At 56.9% G+C, this 19916-nt stretch overlaps 2 protein-coding genes and 1 long non-coding RNA gene across 12 annotated transcripts in view; 2 read left to right on the forward strand and 1 right to left on the reverse strand.

Annotated features, from left to right (window-relative positions):
• The window catches only part of GPR146 (G protein-coupled receptor 146), an 18722-nt gene extending 18110 nt beyond the window's left edge, over nt 1–612 (reverse strand). Inside the window, exon 1 of the mRNA XM_025863658.2 lies at nt 501–612. The gene's annotated coding sequence lies outside the window, so the exon portion shown is untranslated. The remainder of the gene's footprint in view (nt 1–500) is intronic.
• The window catches only part of CHLSN (cholesin), a 128293-nt gene that overhangs the window by 87137 nt on the left and 21240 nt on the right, over nt 1–19916 (forward strand). Inside the window, exon 1 of one of the 10 annotated variants that reach the window (XM_073886267.1) lies at nt 11972–12203. The exons of the other annotated variants lie outside the window; for them this stretch is intronic. Coding sequence (XP_073742368.1) covers nt 12066–12203 — 138 coding nt within the window. The 5' untranslated portion in view covers nt 11972–12065. Of the gene's footprint in view, nt 1–11971; nt 12204–19916 lie in introns of those variants that run through there. 10 annotated transcript variants of the gene reach the window in all.
• On the forward strand, nt 12389–16954 carry LOC112816893 (uncharacterized). The gene is made up of 2 exons (XR_003206260.2): nt 12389–14819; nt 14932–16954. It is a non-coding gene; the product is annotated as an uncharacterized lncRNA (long non-coding RNA).

The following is a 19916-nucleotide window of genomic DNA, read 5'->3' on the forward strand; positions in this document are numbered from 1 at the left end:
CCCCCCCCACCCCCCGGCCCCCCGCCCCCCCGCCCCGCAGGACATGTGAGGGAACAGCGGTGTTGCTAAGCCACATGCCCCTCCACAGGTTAATGACCGCAGGGTAGCGGCGGCCCGGTCAGCGCGCAGCTGGAGGTTGGCCCCAGATGCCGGACATCGTCCCCGCCCCCGCAAGGGGACAGCACCCCCAAAACTCCAGGGAACAGCGCCCCTCCTCCCCTGGGGGACAGCACTCCCAAAACTCTGGGGGACAGCGCCCCCACCCCGCAAGGGAACAGCAGCCCCAAACCTCCAGGGGACAGCGCCCCTACCCCCCCGGGGGGACAGCACCCCCAAACCTCCAGGGAATAGCGCCCCCACCCCGCAAGGGGACAGCGCCAGGGCGGGGCCGAGGCACCGGAGAGTCCGTGCGGGGCCGCCGCAGCCCGGGGCTTGCTCCCCGCGCGGGCCGAGACCCCGAGCGTGCCCGCCGGCCGACCCCGCGTTTGGCGCCCACTCACCGGCTCGCTGGGCCGCGGGCCGCGCAGTCGCCGCGGGGCGGGCAGCTCGGGGCTCCGAGGAGGCGGTGGCTGGGTTCACGGCGCGCACGCCGCGCGGGCCTGTGTACACACGTGACCGCCGCCCGGCCCCGCCCCGCCCCCGGCCGGCCCCGCCCCCGCCCCCGGGCTCGGGCCGCACTCGACCGCGCGGGCGGGGCGGGGCGGGGCGGGACGGGGCGGCGCGCGTGCGGTGACCCGGGGTCAGCCGCGTGCCGGACGCAAAGCCCGGGCGCCCCCTTGGGCTCCCTGAAGCGCTGGTGCTGGTTGTGCTGAGTCAGAACGCACTCTAATCTGCAGGGGACAGGCTCCCCCCCCACCCTCCGAAGGTTGTAATCTGGCCCTTAACAGGTGCACCTGCTCCTTCGCAGCCTGCGCTTGTGCTTCCAAATTCACCGGTTCCTTCCCGGTCTAAGGAATTATCTTGTCCACTGAGCTGGCTGCGGGAAAACCACCGAAAGACACAGCGCATTGTCTGCAGCCTCCTTAGTCTTGTAGCTGTTGTTATAATTAAACGTTGGGAACGTTTAAAGAACAAGATGACTTACTCTCCTGTACTTCTTACGGTGTGTAATAGTACCCTTAGCGGCGCATTCTGGCTCAGGATCCAAGAGCATTTCTTTCTGAAAATCAAAGCATGCAGGTTGCAAGAACTTAACGCAGATTTGCTTTCTGCGCAGGGGTTGAGCGAACCGCAACAGACGAGGATGGCAGCCAGGGCTGGCGACGAGCGTCCAGGTGCTGCCCGCGTGCTCACGGGATCGCTTCTTGACCACTGACTAGAGGGAGGTCGGGGCTGAGCTGGCGGACCAGACTCCCGTTGGTCGAAGGGTGCAGCAGAGCCTCACTCCGTCCAGCTCACGTGTAGACCCCGTTGGCCCTGCTGTCATTGCCGTCACTTCTCAGCCAAGCACCAGAAGTGGGTTTGTAGAAGTAGGCACCTGGCCACAGCGGGTACTCCACACAGCTCGGAGAGCCTAACTCTGCCAGCTCCTAACCCAGGCCCCCAGAGCAACCTCTTGAGGTATTTCCTGCACATTTCATCACATCCAAGACATCATTAATGCTGCACAGTTGCTTTATGAACCACTGAAAACACTCAGCCAGTTAAATTCTGACACCGTCCATTCTAAGCATTCTGATTTTAGAGATGAGAAAATGTGTCTTAGCAGCAGTGAAATACAGTACTCTCATTTTAAGTTGCATCAAGGCTCAGAAAGCTTAAGCAGCTTGCCCAAGGTCACACAGCAGATGGTGGGGTCAGGATTTGGACCCAGACTGCCCAAGTAAAGTATTGTCTCTGTTGTCTGAGTGGCCTTAGCAGAGTTCCTGCTCAGAGTCCCTGGAATGCCAGGTCTAATGAGGTCTGCCCATGGGGTATTTGACCACAAGAGCGGCTGCTTGTAACTGGGGTGAGCTGACATTCAGCTCCGTTGAAGGCACTTAGTGCTCAGGTCACCTACGCTGCCTTGTCGGCAAAGAAAGACTTCCTCTGCCAAGCAAGCAAACGGGGTCAGGAAAAATGGCAGAGAGTCTGGGGGGTGGGGGTGGGTGGGAGATCTTCAAAGTAAGCCCCCCCTCCAGCTGAGCCAAGAGCAGCATTTTATAGCTAGGGAATGTAAATACGCTCCAGAGGGCTACAGCTTTGTATCTTGCTGCTAGCTGCTCCCCAACCGTTCAGGCCAGTTCCCAGGGGAGCCAGACGTCTGTGGGGACAGCACCACCATCTTGGGCAGACGTAGACTGGGATGTAAGAGCCGTGTGATGGACCTGCATGCATCCTGGGTTTCTGACTGCGTCGTGCTCAGATGTCACTTTGTGAAAACCACGTGGAGTTGGCCTCCCCTGGATTGCTGGTGAGGTTTCCTCAGGAATAGGAGTTGGGGGCCCCTGGGCCCCAAGGCTGAGCCTTTGTAGCTGCATCTGCTGTGGTCACAAGGCTGGTGCCCTAATTGTGCACTGCACTCTGCAGTGAAAAGGGAGACTCCGGCCCAGTTTTCTGCTGAGATCACGGAGATGCCTCTCCCTGGATTACAGAAACATCACAATGGCCCTTTGCTTAGCACAGTTTAGAGACTTGGCAAGTCTTTCTGGTGATTCTGGAGTGGCAGTCGATAAGAAAGGCTGCATTCCACGCTCAGGGGACTCTGGACTGCTGGCTGGGAACCTGAGAGTAGCCTGCTGCCCGGAGTCATTCTCTTGGGGGCTAGGGACCAGGCCGTGGAGGGTTCCAGCTGCCCTAGCCTCGACGGAAAGGCAGGGTCATCTTCCTTTTGAAGGTGCACCTTCATTCAGTAATGATGTACTTACACTGTACATTGGATCCTAGGTGATGTGTTGATCAGGGACAAGGAATGTTCAAAGTTAATTTGTTAGTTCTTACGAGTCTGGTTTAGAGGAGGGTTCTGTATCATGACTTCTGTGTGGTTCTATTAATATAAGTTCATGTTCTTCAGGGCTCCAGCAAAGTGTAGTAGACTTTGATAAGGCAGCGTGGAGGGCTTGGTAAGAGGCAGAGTCCCACCCTAGGAAAGCCCATGGGCTAGACGGGAAGCGTGTGGCTGATGTCTGGCTGTTGGTTCAGAGCTGGGCCTGTGGTTTCTTTGTTGTCATCACAGGTATACACACCCACAAAGGCAGACAACAACTTGGCATTTCATTGGACTCATCCAGTCAGACTTTTCTGCCCCAATTGTAGCCAGAAAGAACTCACAATCCAGCTTCCACATAACACAGTTAATAGAGATAGTTTCTTAGAAAAAGCTATTCTTTGTAGTTATATATTTTTTATTTATATAATCTTATGTCTGTATTTTATACTATACACAAACACACAAATGTAATGTTAACCCTAAAAACAGAACAGCCAGTTATTTTATGTGAAAAGTGGTTCCTTCTTTATTCCGGAATGGCAAAGGAATTGCAGTTAGCACGGGCATAGCGCGATGACCCACAGGCCCGTCTTAGAACCGAGGGAAGGGAGAGCAAGGATGCTGCTTGGGACAAGAGCCCACTGGAGAGGCCGGAGTGGGGACTTCTCATAGGCCGGGCTGTTGCTGGGCCAGGAGAAACCTTCCTTCCTGCCGCTCCTGGGCGGAGGAGCGCATTTGCGCTGCGCTGGGCTCCTCGCCTCCTTTTCCCCAGGAGCGCGTTAGAGCTTGGTGCTTAAGTGTTGTAGGGATATACTGAAAATAGATGTGATGTCTGGGCTTTGCTTCAGAATCGCCCGAGGCTAGACCGGGAGGGGAAAGAGGGGCCATACTGCTGAACGCGCGAGGATTCAGTAGACTTTTGTGTATCTTTGGGATCTCCTGTAAAATTCCCAAAAGGGGGGGCCAAAAGAAAGAGACCCCGCGCTGCTGCACGGGGCCCTGCTGGTGCAGGGGCGGGTCAGACCCGGCCTGGGCGCAGCTTGGTGACCTCGCAGGTCTCCATCCCCAGGGCCCGGGCACAGAGCCCAGCCTGGATCCCGCACCGCCCCCGCACCAGCGTCGGCCCGGGTGGGGCCTTGTGGGCGTGCAGACTGTGGGCACTGAGCCCCCGCGGGAGTTAGCGGGAAGAACTGGAATCTCGATGCTGGCAGTTTGCTTTTCCTCCTCTGAAGCCTTTCATCGGCGTTAAAAGTAGTGCGTGTGGGAGCGCTTCCTTCACGGAGCGGGGGTGGGCGCGCTGGAGGAGCTGGTGCCCAAGTGGCCTTTCGACAGCCTGCTCTGTGCGGGAGTGCAGCCGCCTGCGCGTTAGGCTGCGCCTCCTGTCTTTTACCCGGGAAGCTCGGGAGTGGTGAAGCCGGAAGGCTGCCGTTTCCACAACAGCAGAACGCCCCAGCCCCCAGATCGGGCCGAGCAATGTGCCAGTAGCCTGCCTGGCGGGGGGGCTTCGGAAGAGATTGGGCTGCGGTTCCGCCTGGTTCCCCCAGTCAGCCTGTCCAGCGAAGGCAGGAGGGGCCCAGGCCCCACAGCCCCGAGAAGCCTGGGCCCAGCGCTCCGGCCTTGGGGAGGGGGTGGGGGGCTGGCTGCTGGGCGTTTGGCCAGGCCTGGAGCCAAGTGAGGACTGAGCTAGGCAGGGTCCCGCCAGTGGCCTTACTCCTTCTGGCTTGAGTGTGGGGCTGTCACCAACATATGCAGCTCTTGTGGGGACAGCTCGTCTGAGCCACACCCAACCCCCCCAGACTGGGGCACAGAATTTGCTTTTTTGGTACTGTTTCTGTTCTGGAGCTCTCCCTCTTTTTTTTTTTAGCTTTTTATTTTTAAATAATTACAGATTCCCAGGAAGTTGCAAAAATAGCAGAGCACAGTCCCTTGTACCTTTCCCCCACTTTTCCCTCAGGGTTATATTCTGCATAACTCTAGAACAATACCAAAACCGGGAAACTGTTGTGGGCACCGTGGCACAGTGCTCATGTGTATCCCCACAACACCGACGTCGAGACACAAAAAGTGTCCTTCACACTGTGCTACCCCTCACGGCCCCATGCACGCACTCTCTGTAGTCGTGTCGTCGTGAGGGTGTTACGTAACGGAGCCATACAGTGTGTGTCCTTTGGGGATTGGCTGTCTTCCCTCCTCCTGACGTCCTGAGAGGTCCAGGTTGTTGCTGTGTCCCATTAGACCGCTCCTCCTTATTTCTGACCGGTAGTAGTGGTCCGGAGGGGCGGGTTTTGCTCAGTCACTCACTGCTCCAAGCTTGTGTCTGCTGCGTCCAGCTTGGAGCTGTTACCGACAGAGCAGCCCAGCAGTTGTGACAGGTTTTGTGCGGACATAAATTTTCATTTCTCAGTTGCTGGGTCATAGGGTATGTGCATGTTCAGTTTTGGAAGAACCAACCAAACTGTTTTCCAGGGTGGCTGTAGCATGTCTGCATTCCCGCCCGCCGTGTGTGTGCCCGCGCTGTCTGCAGCCTTGCCAGTTCTGGGGGTCGACCCCGCTGGTCTCAGCTGTCCCCACAGGTGCGGAGTGGTCCCTCCCTATGCTTTCGTTGGCTCTGCCCCGGTGCCCTGTGATAGCGCACATCTCTGTGTGTGCTAACTCGCCATCCCTATACCTTCTTCGGTGAAATGTCTGTCCCTGTCCCATTTTCTAATTGGGTTGTGTGTTTGCTAACCATTGAGTTGCAAGAGTTCTGCGTGCGTTCTGGATATGAGACTTTTGTTACCCACGGGGTTTGTAAATATTTTGTCCCGGCCTGTGGCTTGTCTTTATGCGCCCTCAGCAAGGTCTTTCATAGAGAAGAGAAGCTTCTCACTTTTGGTGAAGTCGGTTTAATGATTTTTTTTTTTTTTTAATGGATCTGTGTTTGGTGTCATGTTTAAGAAGTCTTCACTAATTCCTATGTCCCAAAGACTTTCTCTTATGTTTTCTTCTAATAGTGTTATATTCGATATGTAAGTCTATGATCCGTCTGAGTTAATTTTTGTACGTTAATAATTGTGAGGGTTAGGTCAGGTTTTTATGTTTTGTTTTGTTTTTTAAAGTAATCTCTACACCCAGTGTGGGGCACGAACTCATGACTCAGAGATCGAGCGGCACGCTCCTCCGACTGAACCAGCCAGGCACCCCTGTTTTTTTTTTTTTTAATAGACTATTTAAATGCCAGTTTTAGGTTCACAGTGAAGTTGAGCAAAAGGTACCAAGATTTCCCATATTCCCCTGTCCCCACGCACGCACAGCCTCCCCCCATTATCTGCATCCCCCTGCATGGTACATTTGTCACAGTTGGTGAACCTACTTCAGCTCGTCATCACCACCCAGAGTCCACAGTTCCCCGCCAGGGCATACTCTGGGTGGCTGTACGTTCTGTGGGTTTGGACACATGTGTGAGGACAGGTATGCACCACGACAGTATCATACAGAGCAGTTTCACTGCTAGAAAAGCCTCTGTGGTCTGCCTACTCATTCTAGTCCTCCACCTGCATAACCCCTGGCACCCACCGATCTTTTACCATCTCTGTAGTCCTGCCTTTTCCAGGATGTCATTAGTTGGAATCATTCAGTACGAAGCCTTTTCAGACTGGCTTCCTTCACTTAGTAGGAACATGCATTTATGGTTCCCCCATGCCCCCCGTGGCTTCAGAGCTCACTGCTTTTTAGTGCTGCACAATTTGCCACTGTCTGGATGGACCATGGTTTGTTTATCCATCCCCTATTGAAGAACATGCTGGTTGTTTCCAAATTCTGGCAACTGAGAATTGGCTGCTGTAGACATGTGTGCAGGTTTTGGCGCAGACCTAAGTTTTCAGTTCCTTTGGGTAAATACCAAGGGGGATGATTGCTTGGATCGGGTGGTGAGAATATGCCTAGTTTTGTAAGAAACTGCCCAACTGTACTCCGAAGTGGCCGCCCCATCTGACACTGCCACCAGCAGCCCGCCGCTCCGCATCCTCTCCAGCATCTGCTGGAGACGGTGTTGTGGATTTTGGCGCTTCTTAACAGGTGTGTGTGATACATGATGTTGAGAATTTTTCGTATTTTTATTTGCCATCTGTACATCTTCTTTGGTTCAAGGTCCATTTTTTGCCCATGGATGTCCTGTTGCTCCGGTGTCATTTGTTGAAAAGACTGTCTTTCCTCCAGTGAATTACTCTTACACCTTTGTCAGAATTCAACGTGCTAAAGAGGCAGTTTTGGGCTCTCTATCGCTTTCTGCTCATGGGTCTGTCTCCCTCCGTCAATAGCACGCTGTCCTGATTGCAGTGGCTATACAGTAAGTCTTGAAATCAAATAGAGTGATTCTTCCTACTTTATTTTCCTTTTTCAGAATTTCTGAGTATTCCAGTTCCTCTGCTTTTCCATATAAATCCTAGAATAATCTTGTATATATGTGTGAAAAGTCTGGCTGGGCTTTTGCATGCAAACAGTCTCTCCTCTTGTAAAGAACTGGCTTTGCCAGGTTGGATTCCAGTCCGTGAACACAGCACGTCTCCCATTCACTTAGACTGTCTTTAGTTTCTTTCATCTGATTTCTTTTCAGTTTTTAGCATACAGATTCTGAACATGTTTTATTGGATTTGCAACTAAGGTTTTTTGTTGTTTTTTTTTTTTGAGCAATTGTAGGTGGTATTGTATTTTAAATTTGAGTTTCTGTACATATAGTGCTAAGTCATAGAAATACAATCAACTTTTGCGTTTTGCTCTTGTGTTCTGCGATCTTGCTGGATTCATGAGTTCTTGGAGGTATTTTGTAGGTTCCTTGGGATTTTGTGTACCGACTGCCACACCATCTATAAATACAGACAGTTGTATTTCTTTTTTTCCAGTCTGAACGCCTTTGATTCCCGTTTACTGCCTTGTCATGCTGGCCAGGGCTCCCAGTGTTAATGTGTAAGAGGACCTTTGTGCCTTGCCCCTGGACTTGCGGGGCAGGTGGGGGTATAGATGTTATTTATCAAGTTAAGGAAGCTTCCCGCAGTCAGCAGTTTTCTGAGGATGTGTATCGTGAATGGGATTTGAATTTTGTGGCCTGCTTTTCCTGCCTCTGTCGATGTGATGGTGTGCTTTTTCTTCTTTAGCCGGTTGATAGGGTGGATTGTACAGATTGATCTTGAATACCGAATCGGCCTTGCATCCCTGGAATAAACTCCACGCAGTTGCGGTCTACAATTCTTTTTATGTGCTGCTGATTAGGATCTTTGCACTTATATTTGTGAGGGTTCTGGCCTGTGGTTTTCTCTGTTTTGTGCTGTTTCGTGTGGTTTTGCTGCCAGGCTAGTAGTGCCTTCATGGACGCGCTGGGAAGTAGCCCCTCCCCGCCTGTGTTCTGCCAGAGCTTGCTGCGCGTTCTTCCGTCAGTGGTTAATAGGATCCCAGTGAGACACCACTTGGCCTGGATGTGAGGCTCTGCAGGAGACCTCGGGGGGCCTCCACGACCCAAGGTTGCAGTGACGGAGGCCCTGCCCTGCCAGGGAGGGGAGGGGCCGACCTGGCCCAGAGACCAGAGCCCGGAAGGCCTTGAGCTGTACTTGGCTTTGCTTCCCCTTCCTTGTGGCTGACAGCAGACCCTGCTCACCCGGGGCTTTACCCCCTCGGCCCCCCTCTGCCACACACGGTTTCTGTCCACCAGATACCACGTCCAGGCAGGGCCTGTGCCTGGAGCCTCAGCAGGAGGGAAGTGCTGTGTGCAGGAGCTTTGTAGGCTGTGTCTGTCTGTATCCAGGTGGGGGTTCCGATGCCCCTGCGGCATTTTCTTTGGATTTCACCAGTGATTGGTCCTCTGGGAGGCGGCATGCCCGGAAATTGGGCATGCGATCGACCAAACATTCAAGTTCGTAATGTTTATGTCAAACATATTTATTCTTTGTTTTGTGACTCAATGATCAACATGATCTTGGGGGGCCTGGCACCCTGGTTTTGAAGGCTAGGTCGTATTGCCTCTGGGGGAAGGTCTGGTGAGAAACTCATGGTTCTAGAACCCCAGGCACCTAGCTTCTCCTCTGCCTCATGTGGGCCTCCATGCCCCCTCCCCAGGACTTGTGTGCTCACTGTACCCCCTTTCTCCCACATACCAAAGGCTATGTGCCCTCACCTTGGGTCTCAGGTGCTGCGTACCCACCACTGTTTTTCTCGACCTTCATCCTACCCCAGACATTTAAATCACAAAACATAAAATCAACTTACTCTCCAACTAGCCTACCTAATTTTCCCCTCAGTATTTTAGTCTTCTCACGTAATCTCGCTATGGGCAGGTATCTTGGTCACTTCAGGCTGCTGTAGTGGAATACCACAGCCGGCATGGTTTATAAACAGACACTGATGTCCCTCCGTTCTGGAGGCTGGACGCCCAAGACCAAGGTGCCGGCATGGTCGGGTTCTGGGGAAGGCCTCCTCCTGGTTCACGGCGGGCCACCTTCTGGCTGTGTCCTCGTGTGGTGGAAGGGGCCAGGGAGCTCTCTGGGTCTCTGCCTTCATGACCCATGCATGTCCCGAAGGCCCCACCTCCGGATACCATCACACCAGGGATTAGGTTCGGCATATGAATTTGGGGGAAACAAGCATTCGGACTGTGGCTGCAGGCATTTTTGTCTGTTCTGTACCCCCAGCATAGTTAGCACTCAGAGGAGTATTTCTTGTGAAAACATTGCTTAACAAATATTTGTGAAATGAGTCCTGGTCCTTGGCGATGCCGGCTCTTCCTAACCAGGAGCTGCTGAGCTAAGTTGCCAGGAGAGGGTGGGGCTGTAGGGTCCCTTGGGGTGGGTCAGCTGCCGCCGCAGGCTCACACCACAAGGGCTCTTGGGCTGTACTAGTACCGTTTCTCTCGGGGCCCCCACACTGAAGCCCATGGGCACAGTGAGTGGCCCTGTGCTTGCTGCTCTCTGGTGAGGCCCAGGGTCAGACAGCTGGTGGGAAGCATGGCCTGGCAGCACCTGCTGTGGCAGAGAGCCCCACCTGCCCAGGGCCCAGGCCTCTGTGTGTGCCCTAGGCGTGCTGGAACGCAACCTGCAGGGCCCGGAAGGGACAGTGGGTTGGGAGTAGGCAGGCCTGGCACATGTGGGGCCCTCACTGAGCCCCAGGCCCAGGTGTGAAGGGTGGAGGGTGTGAGAGCGCACTGGGAGCCGTGTATCCCGTCCCTGCGTGTGGTGTGCCAAGCCAGCTCCCTCCCCTTCCCGCTCCCATCTCCCAGGGCTGCTGCTGAGTCACGGGAGCCAGATGGGGTGTGAAGAAAGCAATCAATCCAAGGGCTCTTAAGGCTGAGCAGTGACACTGGAATGCATTAGAAAGTCAGCACGTAGATCTTCTAGGACTCAGAAGTCCCAGAATGGAGCCCTTTCCAGGAAACTGGCAATCGTGGAAACTTTTTAAAAAACAGTTCCGAGTCTCAGTTTACTTATCTGTAAAGTGTGGGTGCCAATGCCTGCGTCCCAGAGATTAAGCAGGACAGCACAGATGAGACCACCAGGCACAGAGGCCGTCCCCACCCTGCCCTCTGCCTTCCCCTGCATCCATCCGACTCTGGCACAGGCCTCTGCAGTCCCTGTGTGCCTGCCCCCATCGTCACTGTTGAGCAAGCTTCTGTGTGGATTAGCCCATGGGTAAGGGTGAAATGACCGAGAGGAAAAGCACAGGAAGAGTCTGTCTTGGCTCCAGGACCTTGGAGATCCTTATCGGGCTGGGAAGCTGGGGCATCCACACCCAGAGCGGGAAGCCCACACCCGCCAGCCGGCACACAGTGGGTGAATGAAGAAACGGCTTCTAGAGCTGCCTAAGCAGCCAGAGGACAGAGCGTCCTGGGATGCCTAGCTTCTGACCTTTGCCAGAGAGGTGGTTGGACGTGTCCGCTCCTGTCCCCAACCAGCCCTGCCACCAGAGCCTCCAGCAGGCCCCTGGGTGGATTCAGAAGGCTCCTGGCTGCCCGCGTGTGGTTTTTTCTTGCATCCTAAGATTCATCTGCAGTCTTGGGGAGGGAACACATGCTCGAGAGAGATTTGGGCGTTCACATGGTGAAGGAAAAGCTTTGTGATTCATTTATTCAGTGGGTCTCTGTTAACACTTGGCCTTGCCTGGGCAATGTCTTAGAGTCCCACGCTTGTGGAGCTCCCAGTTTGAGGGGACTAGATGTTAATCAGAGGACTCCAGTGGGTGTTCTGTCACCACTCTGAGAAGGGCTGCAGGGCCGTGGTATGGGGAGGGGGGGTGCTCAGGAGGTGAAGCACAGGTTTTTCCGAAACTGGGGAGGACTAGTCATGAAGCTCCAGGCAAAGGGACGAGCTTGTGCAAAGGCCCTGGGGAGGAGACAGTAGGCCAGATTCAAGGAACCCAAGGGTGCTGCGAGTGGTGGAGGTGTGGGAATGGGGCCAGCACGCGGGACCAAAGCCTGCCAGTCAGATGGGGCTCCATGTTGTGGGCAGACAAATGGGGAGCGACTGGGGGCGCTGCAGCAGTGGTTTTCCTGCCTCCTGTCGGAGCAGCCCGGGAGCGGGGCGTGGAAATGGGCAGACCTCTGAGCGTGGGCTCTGTCTGTGCCACTGGGTGGCCCAGCTGTGGACCGAGAAGCTGCCCTGAGTCGCCATTCTCTTCTGAACAACCTCCTTAAAGAAGAAGCCTGGCGCCGCACATCTCCTGTCTCCTATGCAGAGCCGGACGGGGCTGGGGTTGGGGGTCCACGCCCACCTGCGGCCACAGGCCCCGCCTACCGCCTGGAGCCACGCCCACGCGCGGGGGCCTCGCCCACCGTCCGGAGACACGCCCACACGCTGGGCCCTCACACGCCGAGCGCCCGCGCGCTTGCGTCACCGCCCGGCCGGCTGGATCCGGTTCCAGCCGAGTCGGGCCGGCCTGACATGCGCAGTGCGTGGGCGCTGCGGCCGGGCGGCTCCCGGGCACGCTGACGGCCCGGGACGCGGAGGTCAGTGCGCGGAGCCCGGGAGCGGGGCCCAGTGGGTGTGGGGGCAGCCGCCCTGCCCGAGGGCGCGGAGGGCGGGGCGTGTCCGGCTCGGGGCGGAGGGGCGGAGGGGCGGTTCCTGCGGGGGGGCCCGGCCCGGGTAGACCCCGGGCCCGGGTAAGACATCTCACGGCTAGGGCGGGGTGCCCTTCCCCCATGGGGTCGGGCGCGGGTGGGCCCACGCCGCTGCCGGGGTTACATCGCCCTGGGAGCCCCGCCTGGCGACCCGGGTCCACCTTCCCCACTTCCTGGGGTCACGGAGCGCCCTGCTCCCCAGCCTCGGCGTTCTGCACGGTGAGGATGGGGCCCCCAACCTGTGTCCTGCAGCGGTGGGTTGGGGGGGTAGTCGTGGGGGGTCCGAGCTGTGTCCAGCGCCAGAGGGGACGGCTCGAGCTGTGTCCTGCACCGGGGGGAGGTCGGGGGCTCTGAACTGTGTCCTGTACCGGGGGGAGGCCAGGGGGGTTGGGGGCTTCGAGCAGTGTCCTGCGGCCAGAGGAGAGGGGCTCCGAGCTGTGTCCTGCTCGGGGGGGGGGGGGGGATGGGGGACGTCAGGGTGGCTCCGAGCTGTGCTCTTAGCAGCTCCTACCTGGGGAAGGCCTCTGAGGCCCGTTGACCCTCTGGGTGCTGCTTCAGAGAGCTCAGCCCCAGGCCATGTGACCCCACGCGAGTCCCCTGGCTCTCCAGCCCGTCTTCTCTGTAAAGCTGGGCAGTAGTCTACACCCTGTCCCTGCTCTGCGCTCTGGGACTCACCTATCCTTTCTCTCCTCTCCTGGGATGGGTGTTGCTCTCTGCTGGGGAAGTCTTCAGGGCTATGTAGCCCAAGGCGGCCTTACCTTTGCAAGGCCCACCCACGCACAGCACATCATTGTTTGGGGGAGGGAAACTTACAAGGGTATTACTGTTTTGCTTGTGAAATGATTTGGCTGTAACTCTTTGGGCACGTGATTTTTCACTGTACATTCAGGAATTCTTGCAAAGTGAGAAAAACCTAACCCATGGTTTCCAAATGTGATGGAATTATTTTGAAAATTATGTTTATAACAGTTGATGGAGTTGACTTAATGATACACTGTATACATTCAGTGAAGCATTTGTTTTGATTTTGCTGTTTCATCTTGGAGCCAACACATGTTTTGGTTTTTTCCCCATAGCTCAGACCCTTTGCAGGTCCTGAAAGGCCCACAGGGCCCAGAAGGCAGCGGGGCCCCTGACATGAGGATTTAGATCGAGTTGCCCTGTTCACTTTGTACCCAAAGGCTCAGCCGAGACGCTGCGGAGGGAGAATGCAGTCCAAAGACTGTTCGGTTGGAACAGCATGAAAACACATTGGGAAGTCTTGTGCAGAACTGTTGGTTTTTTCCTTGAGAGAAGCAGTGTCAGCGCTTCTTCCCACAGTCGTCCTAGGAGAGCTTGCGCCCTGTGCCTGCTCCCTGAGCCTTGGGCCTGCCCCAACTGAGGTGGGAGGTAGATGTTTTTGCACTTGTGTAGTGTGTGTTCACACATTAAGAATCTGATCTTTGTTAACGTGTGGCAAGGTCAGCGCTGCCAGATCAGGAACGAGTCTCTGCTGATTTTTCGGAAGTTGTTGAGAAGTATATTTTTGGTCTAGTAAATGTTATTTCTAGACTCATTTACAATTCCTATACTTAATATTCTGCCTGGCTCTGCCCGTTCTGGCCATCAGCCTGCCAGAATGGCATTTCCAGATTAAACACAACGTGCAGCCTTCAATTCCTGGCCAGTCCCACGTTTCCGGAAATGAAAGGAAGGCAGATGCAGAGTTTACTAGGAAGGCCGTGGGCGTGGCTGGGGGCCTGCTGTGAACACAGGGCAGGGCTGCACATGTGACCTTTGCCTTACAGTCTAGCACTCATGCCTAGAAAGCCACAGCGGTGACATTCCACACGAGGCTGTTGACCATTCCCAGTGCCCCTGGGCTCCACGCCTGCGCTAGCCCACTGGTAACGAGAGAAACATTACTGAGTCCAGATCATGAGTTCCCTAAAACCAAATGAGGGCCCAGTCGGGCAGTCCTACTCGGGATGACGAAGCTCACACCGGGGGGGAGTCAACCCAAGGCAGTGAGGGCTGGCAGCAGGAGGGGCCCTTGGGCCCCGGAGGTCCAGGAAGACCCAGTGGGGTTCCTGCCTCAGCCAAGCGGTTAGTCTTTCCCTGCAGGGGGGCGGTGTCCACACCTTCTCTGTCTGGCTGTGAAGTGCTGGGGCTCCGCCGGCCTGGTGCTGGGGCCTGTGCCTACCTGGTGGGAGGCTTGGCAAGGAGGGCCCCTTGCAGCCTCTTTGGGGACTCAGCCTGCTCTCAGAAGGCCCTAAGACTGTGCTGGTGCGGGCAAACCCCTCTGCCGTAAATGCTCAGTATGAAACGCTGACCCCTCCGCTCGGCAGGGAGGCAGGGGAGGGCCCGCTTACCAGCTTCCTTCTCTGTGGAGTCGACTTCCTTCTGATGAAGAGCGTGGAGTCCTCCCCATCGTGCTCCTCCTCCCCTGACCTCCCACCCCTGCTGCCGGAGTTGGCCTCCTGGTCACCGTCAGCATTCCCTCCCCCCGTGGCCTTTCCTGTCCCTGCTGCCAGTGTCCACGGGCTCAGGCAGAGCCGTAGCTCAGCCGGTTAACACGTCCCTCTGTCCCCACCTAAGGCTCCTGGGGAACAGGGTTGCTCTTCACATCTGTCCCGAGGCGCCTGGCTTGCGCTTTGCCCTGGACGGCTGCCCCGGATGGTGCTCTGGGAGAGGTGGTGCCGAGACTGACCACATTCCACACTGAACCAAAACGGGTAGCAGGCCCTGCACCCTCCGTTGACGGTGCTGACGTACCCGTGCCTGGCCAGGGCCGTCCACCACACTTGCTGGGAGGGGCGGCTTGCTGGAGTCTCCCAGTCAGGACTGGCTGATAAGGTAAAAGGAGGAAGGTGTCACCGATGTCTGCCAGGTGGCTCTCCCCATCGGTCACCAGTCCCTGTGGGCACCACATGCACACCTCCTTCACACCTCCTTCCCTCTCTCACAGGAACGTGGAGATTTGTCCACCCCCATCCCCCCAAATCCTAGCCTTTCTGCTCCTCCTGTTCATCCATGTGTTTGCCTCCACTAGAGAGTGGGCCCTCCAAGGACAGGGCTGGACATGCTGACTGTGGATGGATGGACAGACCAGCTGTGAAATGGTAAAAATGTTCTAAATAAAAGGATTGGCTTATAGTATCAGAGGACTTTGTTTCCAGAAACCTAATCTGACCTTTGTAAAGATCCCACCTCAGGGTTCTCCGTGTGTGCAGACACCCAGGGCGTCAAACTGCGGGTGTGGGGCTGGGCAGAGGAGCTCTCCTCGCTGGCTCGGGACCACCTTGTCTCCCAAGGACCCGATAAGCTGGTCCCAGGACAGCGTGGGAGAGTTGGGGCATCCTGACAGCCATCTCCGGCTGAAGCTCTGTGGGACCATTAAAAAGGTTTTGTGGGGCTGGTCATCTCGGCTGCCTCCTGTACCCACATCTGTATACCTGCGTGTCTTCAGGCTTTGCAGTGCATATTGGTCTCTAACAAAACACCCATTTCTATCCTGGGGTTAAGAGAAGCGGTAGGAAAAGCTGAGCCACCCAGCGCTCATGACCTGCCCTGGTCTCCCGGCTCTGGGCTGTCTGGTGCCCACGGCCTGCCCAGGATGAAGGTGCACTGTGCGGCAGTGGAGGTGGCCCCATAGCCCTACGCCCAGAAGCTGAGACGGAGTCAGGTCCCACCAACAGCCCAGGCCCTGGGGTTTGAAGAATGTCAGTGTGGAAGAAGACCCTCCCCAGAGCAGTGGACAAGACTTCACCCCTCCAATTCCTCATCTCCTCTGAAAACTGAGGAGGTGAGCTCCTTTGCGATCCTGAAGTCTGTTCTTTGACGTGTGTGCCTGCGTGTGTGTTTCTGGGAAGAGGGTCCAGCGGCTTCCATCCTGTTCTCCGAGGCCAGGTGGATTTAGATGGGGAGAAGCGGGTGGGGAAAGAGCCTGGCTGTTCCAGGGCTCCAAGGTGTGTGGTGGCAGACCTACAGGCTTGGGGAGCCAGGCTCGAGTTGGGGTTACATTCTTAATCCCGGCTCTCAAATTCAGAGAGTTCGAACCTGGAATTTAAAGAAATAACTGTTTTCACTGTCTCTGCTAACATTTAGCATTTCCTTCTACTATGAATGTCGGCGGCAGGCCACGGTGGCATTGGCAGGACCCGTGGAGAGCACAGGTGCGTCCTGGCACGTGGCGGGTGGAGACCTCACCTGTGCTCGGCTGCACGCCGGTCACGGTCTGTCAGACCTGTGCAGACGGTGCCTGTTCTGGTAATGGTCTCTGTGTCCCTGCGTGTCCTGTGTATCGCGTCTTGCGTTTGCAAGCCGCCTCAGAGGGGTCCCCAGGCCCCACCGCTTGCACAGGCGTCCGGATCCAGGAGCTGTGCTCTGTGAGGAGCCTCCGCTGCCTGGAACAGCCGCTCTGGCCGCCGCTCTCCCTGTCCTCCAGGAGCTCACTTACATCCGGCCGTGAGCTCCTCGAGGCCAGAGCCCGCGTCTGCCTCCACTCAGCGCCGCCCGAGACCCCCGTTGAGCGCAGGGCCCCGCGGCCCCTGTCTCCTGGCTGCTTCTGTGGTGCCTCAAAGCAGCAGCTTCGCCAGTGTCCGCGTGCATGTTTTCTGAAGTTGCCGTTTCAGCCTGGATGCTGCAGACAGATGAAACGGGGAAACTGTCCCATTTGTGCGGTAGCGGAGGACTCACTGTACTCTGCATGTCAGCTTGGGCAGGTATCTTAGGGTGGTAAGGGGGACTTTGGGGAAATCAGCCTGAGAAGGATGTGACAGGTTCGTCCCCGCGCATTTTATCTCATCGGCTCTAGCGAGTCGCCTGGGTGTTGCTGTGAGTGTCTGGTGGCTGAAAAGGCCTGTTGGTCCTGGTTCTGCAAGCATGTCACTGAGGCTCCCGGGAAGGGGGCACGCGAGGGGTCCGTATTGCCTCTCACAGCTGCATGCGCGTTTGCTTATTTCAAAATAAAACACTGTATTGAAAAATTACAGGAGATACTCCCTTTTATTGTTGTTCATTGTTTCTAGAAAAGGAAAGGGTAGTTTGTTACCGTAAGTTACCCTTCTGAATTTTCATAACTGAGCTAATGAGTCTGATTGAGTTTCAGTCTTTGAACTGGAACAAAATTTCCAGCGGTGCCACAGAAGGAGGCGTGGGCTTCCTGCCTGCCCACTGAACTCCTAGGTTCAGAACCAGAAGGAAGAGGGGCTCTGTCATGGGGAGTCCTGCAAGCCGGAGCTAGCTTCCTTTTTTCTGCTGATCCCCAGACCCCTGTCTCCAGAGCCCCTTCTGTCCCCCAAACTCTGGACTCTGGGACAGTTGGCTTCACGGTGCCAAGGCTCGAAGAGTCAGCAGACCCCACTGAATGTTGGCACAGCAGGGACTCTGTGGGCTCTGGTGGGCCTCCTGTGTGGAAGGCGCTGCTTGGAGCATTCTGGGCAGTTCATGGACAGGCGACTGTGGTTACGGGTCCTCTGCATGGGGGCCGCACGGATGCGGCACGGGCAGGGCTCTGTCCACATCCGTAAACGGAGGACTCCGTAGAGACTGCCTCCCTTGCCGCCCAGGCCTTCAGGGGCAGAGGAGGAAGAGGAGGAGGCTCCCCGGCTCATGCCCCCTGCCCCCCACGGTCACGGTCACGGTCACTTTCACCCCAAACCCCAGCCCCCGTGTGAGGGCGTCCCTGACAGCAGACCCCTGCTTCGGGCTCGCCCTTGACCGTTGTTTCTGCTGCGCAGTGTTCTAATGTGCCCGCTCTGTCGGGTGGTCAGTTGATGGGTTTTACCAGGTGACAGGTGGTTGAGGACGCAAGTATGGAATTGAGCAGGCAGCAAGTAACAGCGCTGTTGGATGGCCCAGAGTACATCGGTGAACTCCCCGGCACAAGTCCCGCTCTCGGGGAGCCCTTGTCTGGTGGCCTGACCCCACTCCCTGTGCTCCTGGCTCCAGCCTCAGGCCCCGTGCCAAAGCAGCCCCTCCAGCCACGGATTGCACTTTTCAGGTGAGGAAAGGATACCTGGACCCCAGACTGTCTTCTGACACTTCGTAGAACTATTTCCAGTAGTTTGGTTCTGCCGCCACAATGGGGAGAGTCCCTGCCTGTCAGTCCCTGCTCAGGTGCTGCCCCTCCCAACCCTGGTCCCTGCTGTGCCAACATCGAGACCGTGCACGTGGCTTGCCCTCCCTTGAGAGCTCTCCCTGCTGCTCCCTGGCTGAGCAGGGCCCACGTGTGCTGGTCTGCACCACCCCTCTTTTCAGAGGCCCACTGGGACCTGGGTGAGCCTGGGCAGGAGGGGGGCGTCTTGCTCTCACACATCCTGCCTGGGGCACAGGCTGCACGGAAGTAGTCTCGGGAACCACTCAGGGTTTATTGCAATTCTGGGCTCTCTCCTAAGCCAACCCAGCAGCTGCGTCTTCAGTTGAGGTCGGGGAGGAGCAGATCCCACAGCAGCACTGCGCCTGCCCGCTTGCCTCTCCTCTCTATTTTGTTTTAGTAATCTCTACACCCAGTGTGGGGTTTGAACTCATGACCCCGAGATCAAGAGTCACCTGCTTTTCCGACTAAGCCAGAGAGCCAGCTGCACATGAGGTGGGGTGGCCGGGCGGGACATTCTTACCCGGGACTGCCCCCCCTTCCCTTCCATGTGGGGGCTGGGGCCTCAGCAGGCGACCCCACAGGACCATGATGGGAATGATGAGAGTGCCCTTCTGGATCGTGATCTGTGCCCGCTCCTGAAGCAGGAGCAGGTCTGGGGAAGGCAGGACGCTGTGCAGAGGACGGTACAGACGTGACTGGGGCCGAGGAACGTGCCCGGGAAGGGAAGGTGGCTGTGGGCCGGCCATCCCCCGGAAGGTGGATGGAGGGTTGGAGCAGGAGACATGACCCCTGGGCCCAGGCAGTTCTGATGTCTCCTCAGTGGGAAGAAACCAAGGCTGGGGGGTGGACACTCCTGAGCTCCCGGAGGCGAGAACCAGCACCCTGCAAGCCGCTTTGACGGAGCCAGTGGGTGCTCCCCTCTTGGGAGCGGTGGCCTGGTGGTGAGGAAGGAGAGTGGGTGGGACTCAGGCTGTGTCCCGTCACTGGCCTGCTGGGTGAGCTCAGGTACGTCCTGCCCCATCCCCAGGCCTTGCCTGCACACCTGGCGCTGGGGAGATGGGTTAGTGTCCGTCACGGACACCATCCGGGGAATCTCTTTCCTCCCGGGGAGGCAGACCCTCCAGATTCAGGCAGCACCTACCTCCCCTGCTGCGTGCCATGTTGGCTCACGTGTCCTGGGAGAGGCAGAGGGTCCCTGGCCCACAGGTGAGGCCACTCTGCCTGAGGTGATGGAGCCAGTAGGGAGAGCCCAGGCCCCAACGCAGGCCCTGCCCCCAGCTTCCCCCAGCCTCCCAGTTCCTCCAGCCAGGCTGCAGACCCCATGGTGGGAGTGGGGGCTGTCCTGGAGGTTGAGCGTGCCCCTCGTTCACGGGCCCAGGGCACAGGTGCCAGCAGCCCCCTGTCCCTGATGCCACACTGAGGCCCAGCTGGAGGGGTGTCTTCACTCTCAGCCTGCGTCCTGATCTCTGGAGCTTTAGTTGTGCAGTGAGCACTGTGCTTCTGTCTGTCCGGAGCCAGTGTGGCCTCTGCTATGGCCCGGGTTAGCCTTGCCCTTTCTGCCACCAGCTGTGGTGAGAGGTGTGTGCATGTGGGCTGGCTTTTTCCCACAAAGCCACAGTAAGATGTCAGCCTGTCGGCACAGGGCACGTTTCCTGTTTCATAGGGAGCAGGGGCTCACGTGCACAGTTGGCACAGTTGGACCCCAGTTGGGCAGCCTCTGAGCCTCAGACTCTTCCTTCCTTGCCCCCGATCCCTCCCCAGCTCCTGATGAGCAACCGGTCCTGGGAACCGCTGCCCAGAGCCTGTCTGGAGCTTGCGGAGGAAGCTCGTCCTGAGCCAGGACATGGCTCCAG

The sequence above is a fragment of the Callorhinus ursinus genome, unplaced genomic scaffold (genome assembly GCF_003265705.2).
Source record: "Callorhinus ursinus isolate GAN/ISIS: 27379988/994484 unplaced genomic scaffold, GSC_fseal_2.0 scaffold70, whole genome shotgun sequence".
In the NCBI taxonomy this organism is placed as follows: Eukaryota; Metazoa; Chordata; class Mammalia; order Carnivora; family Otariidae; genus Callorhinus; species Callorhinus ursinus.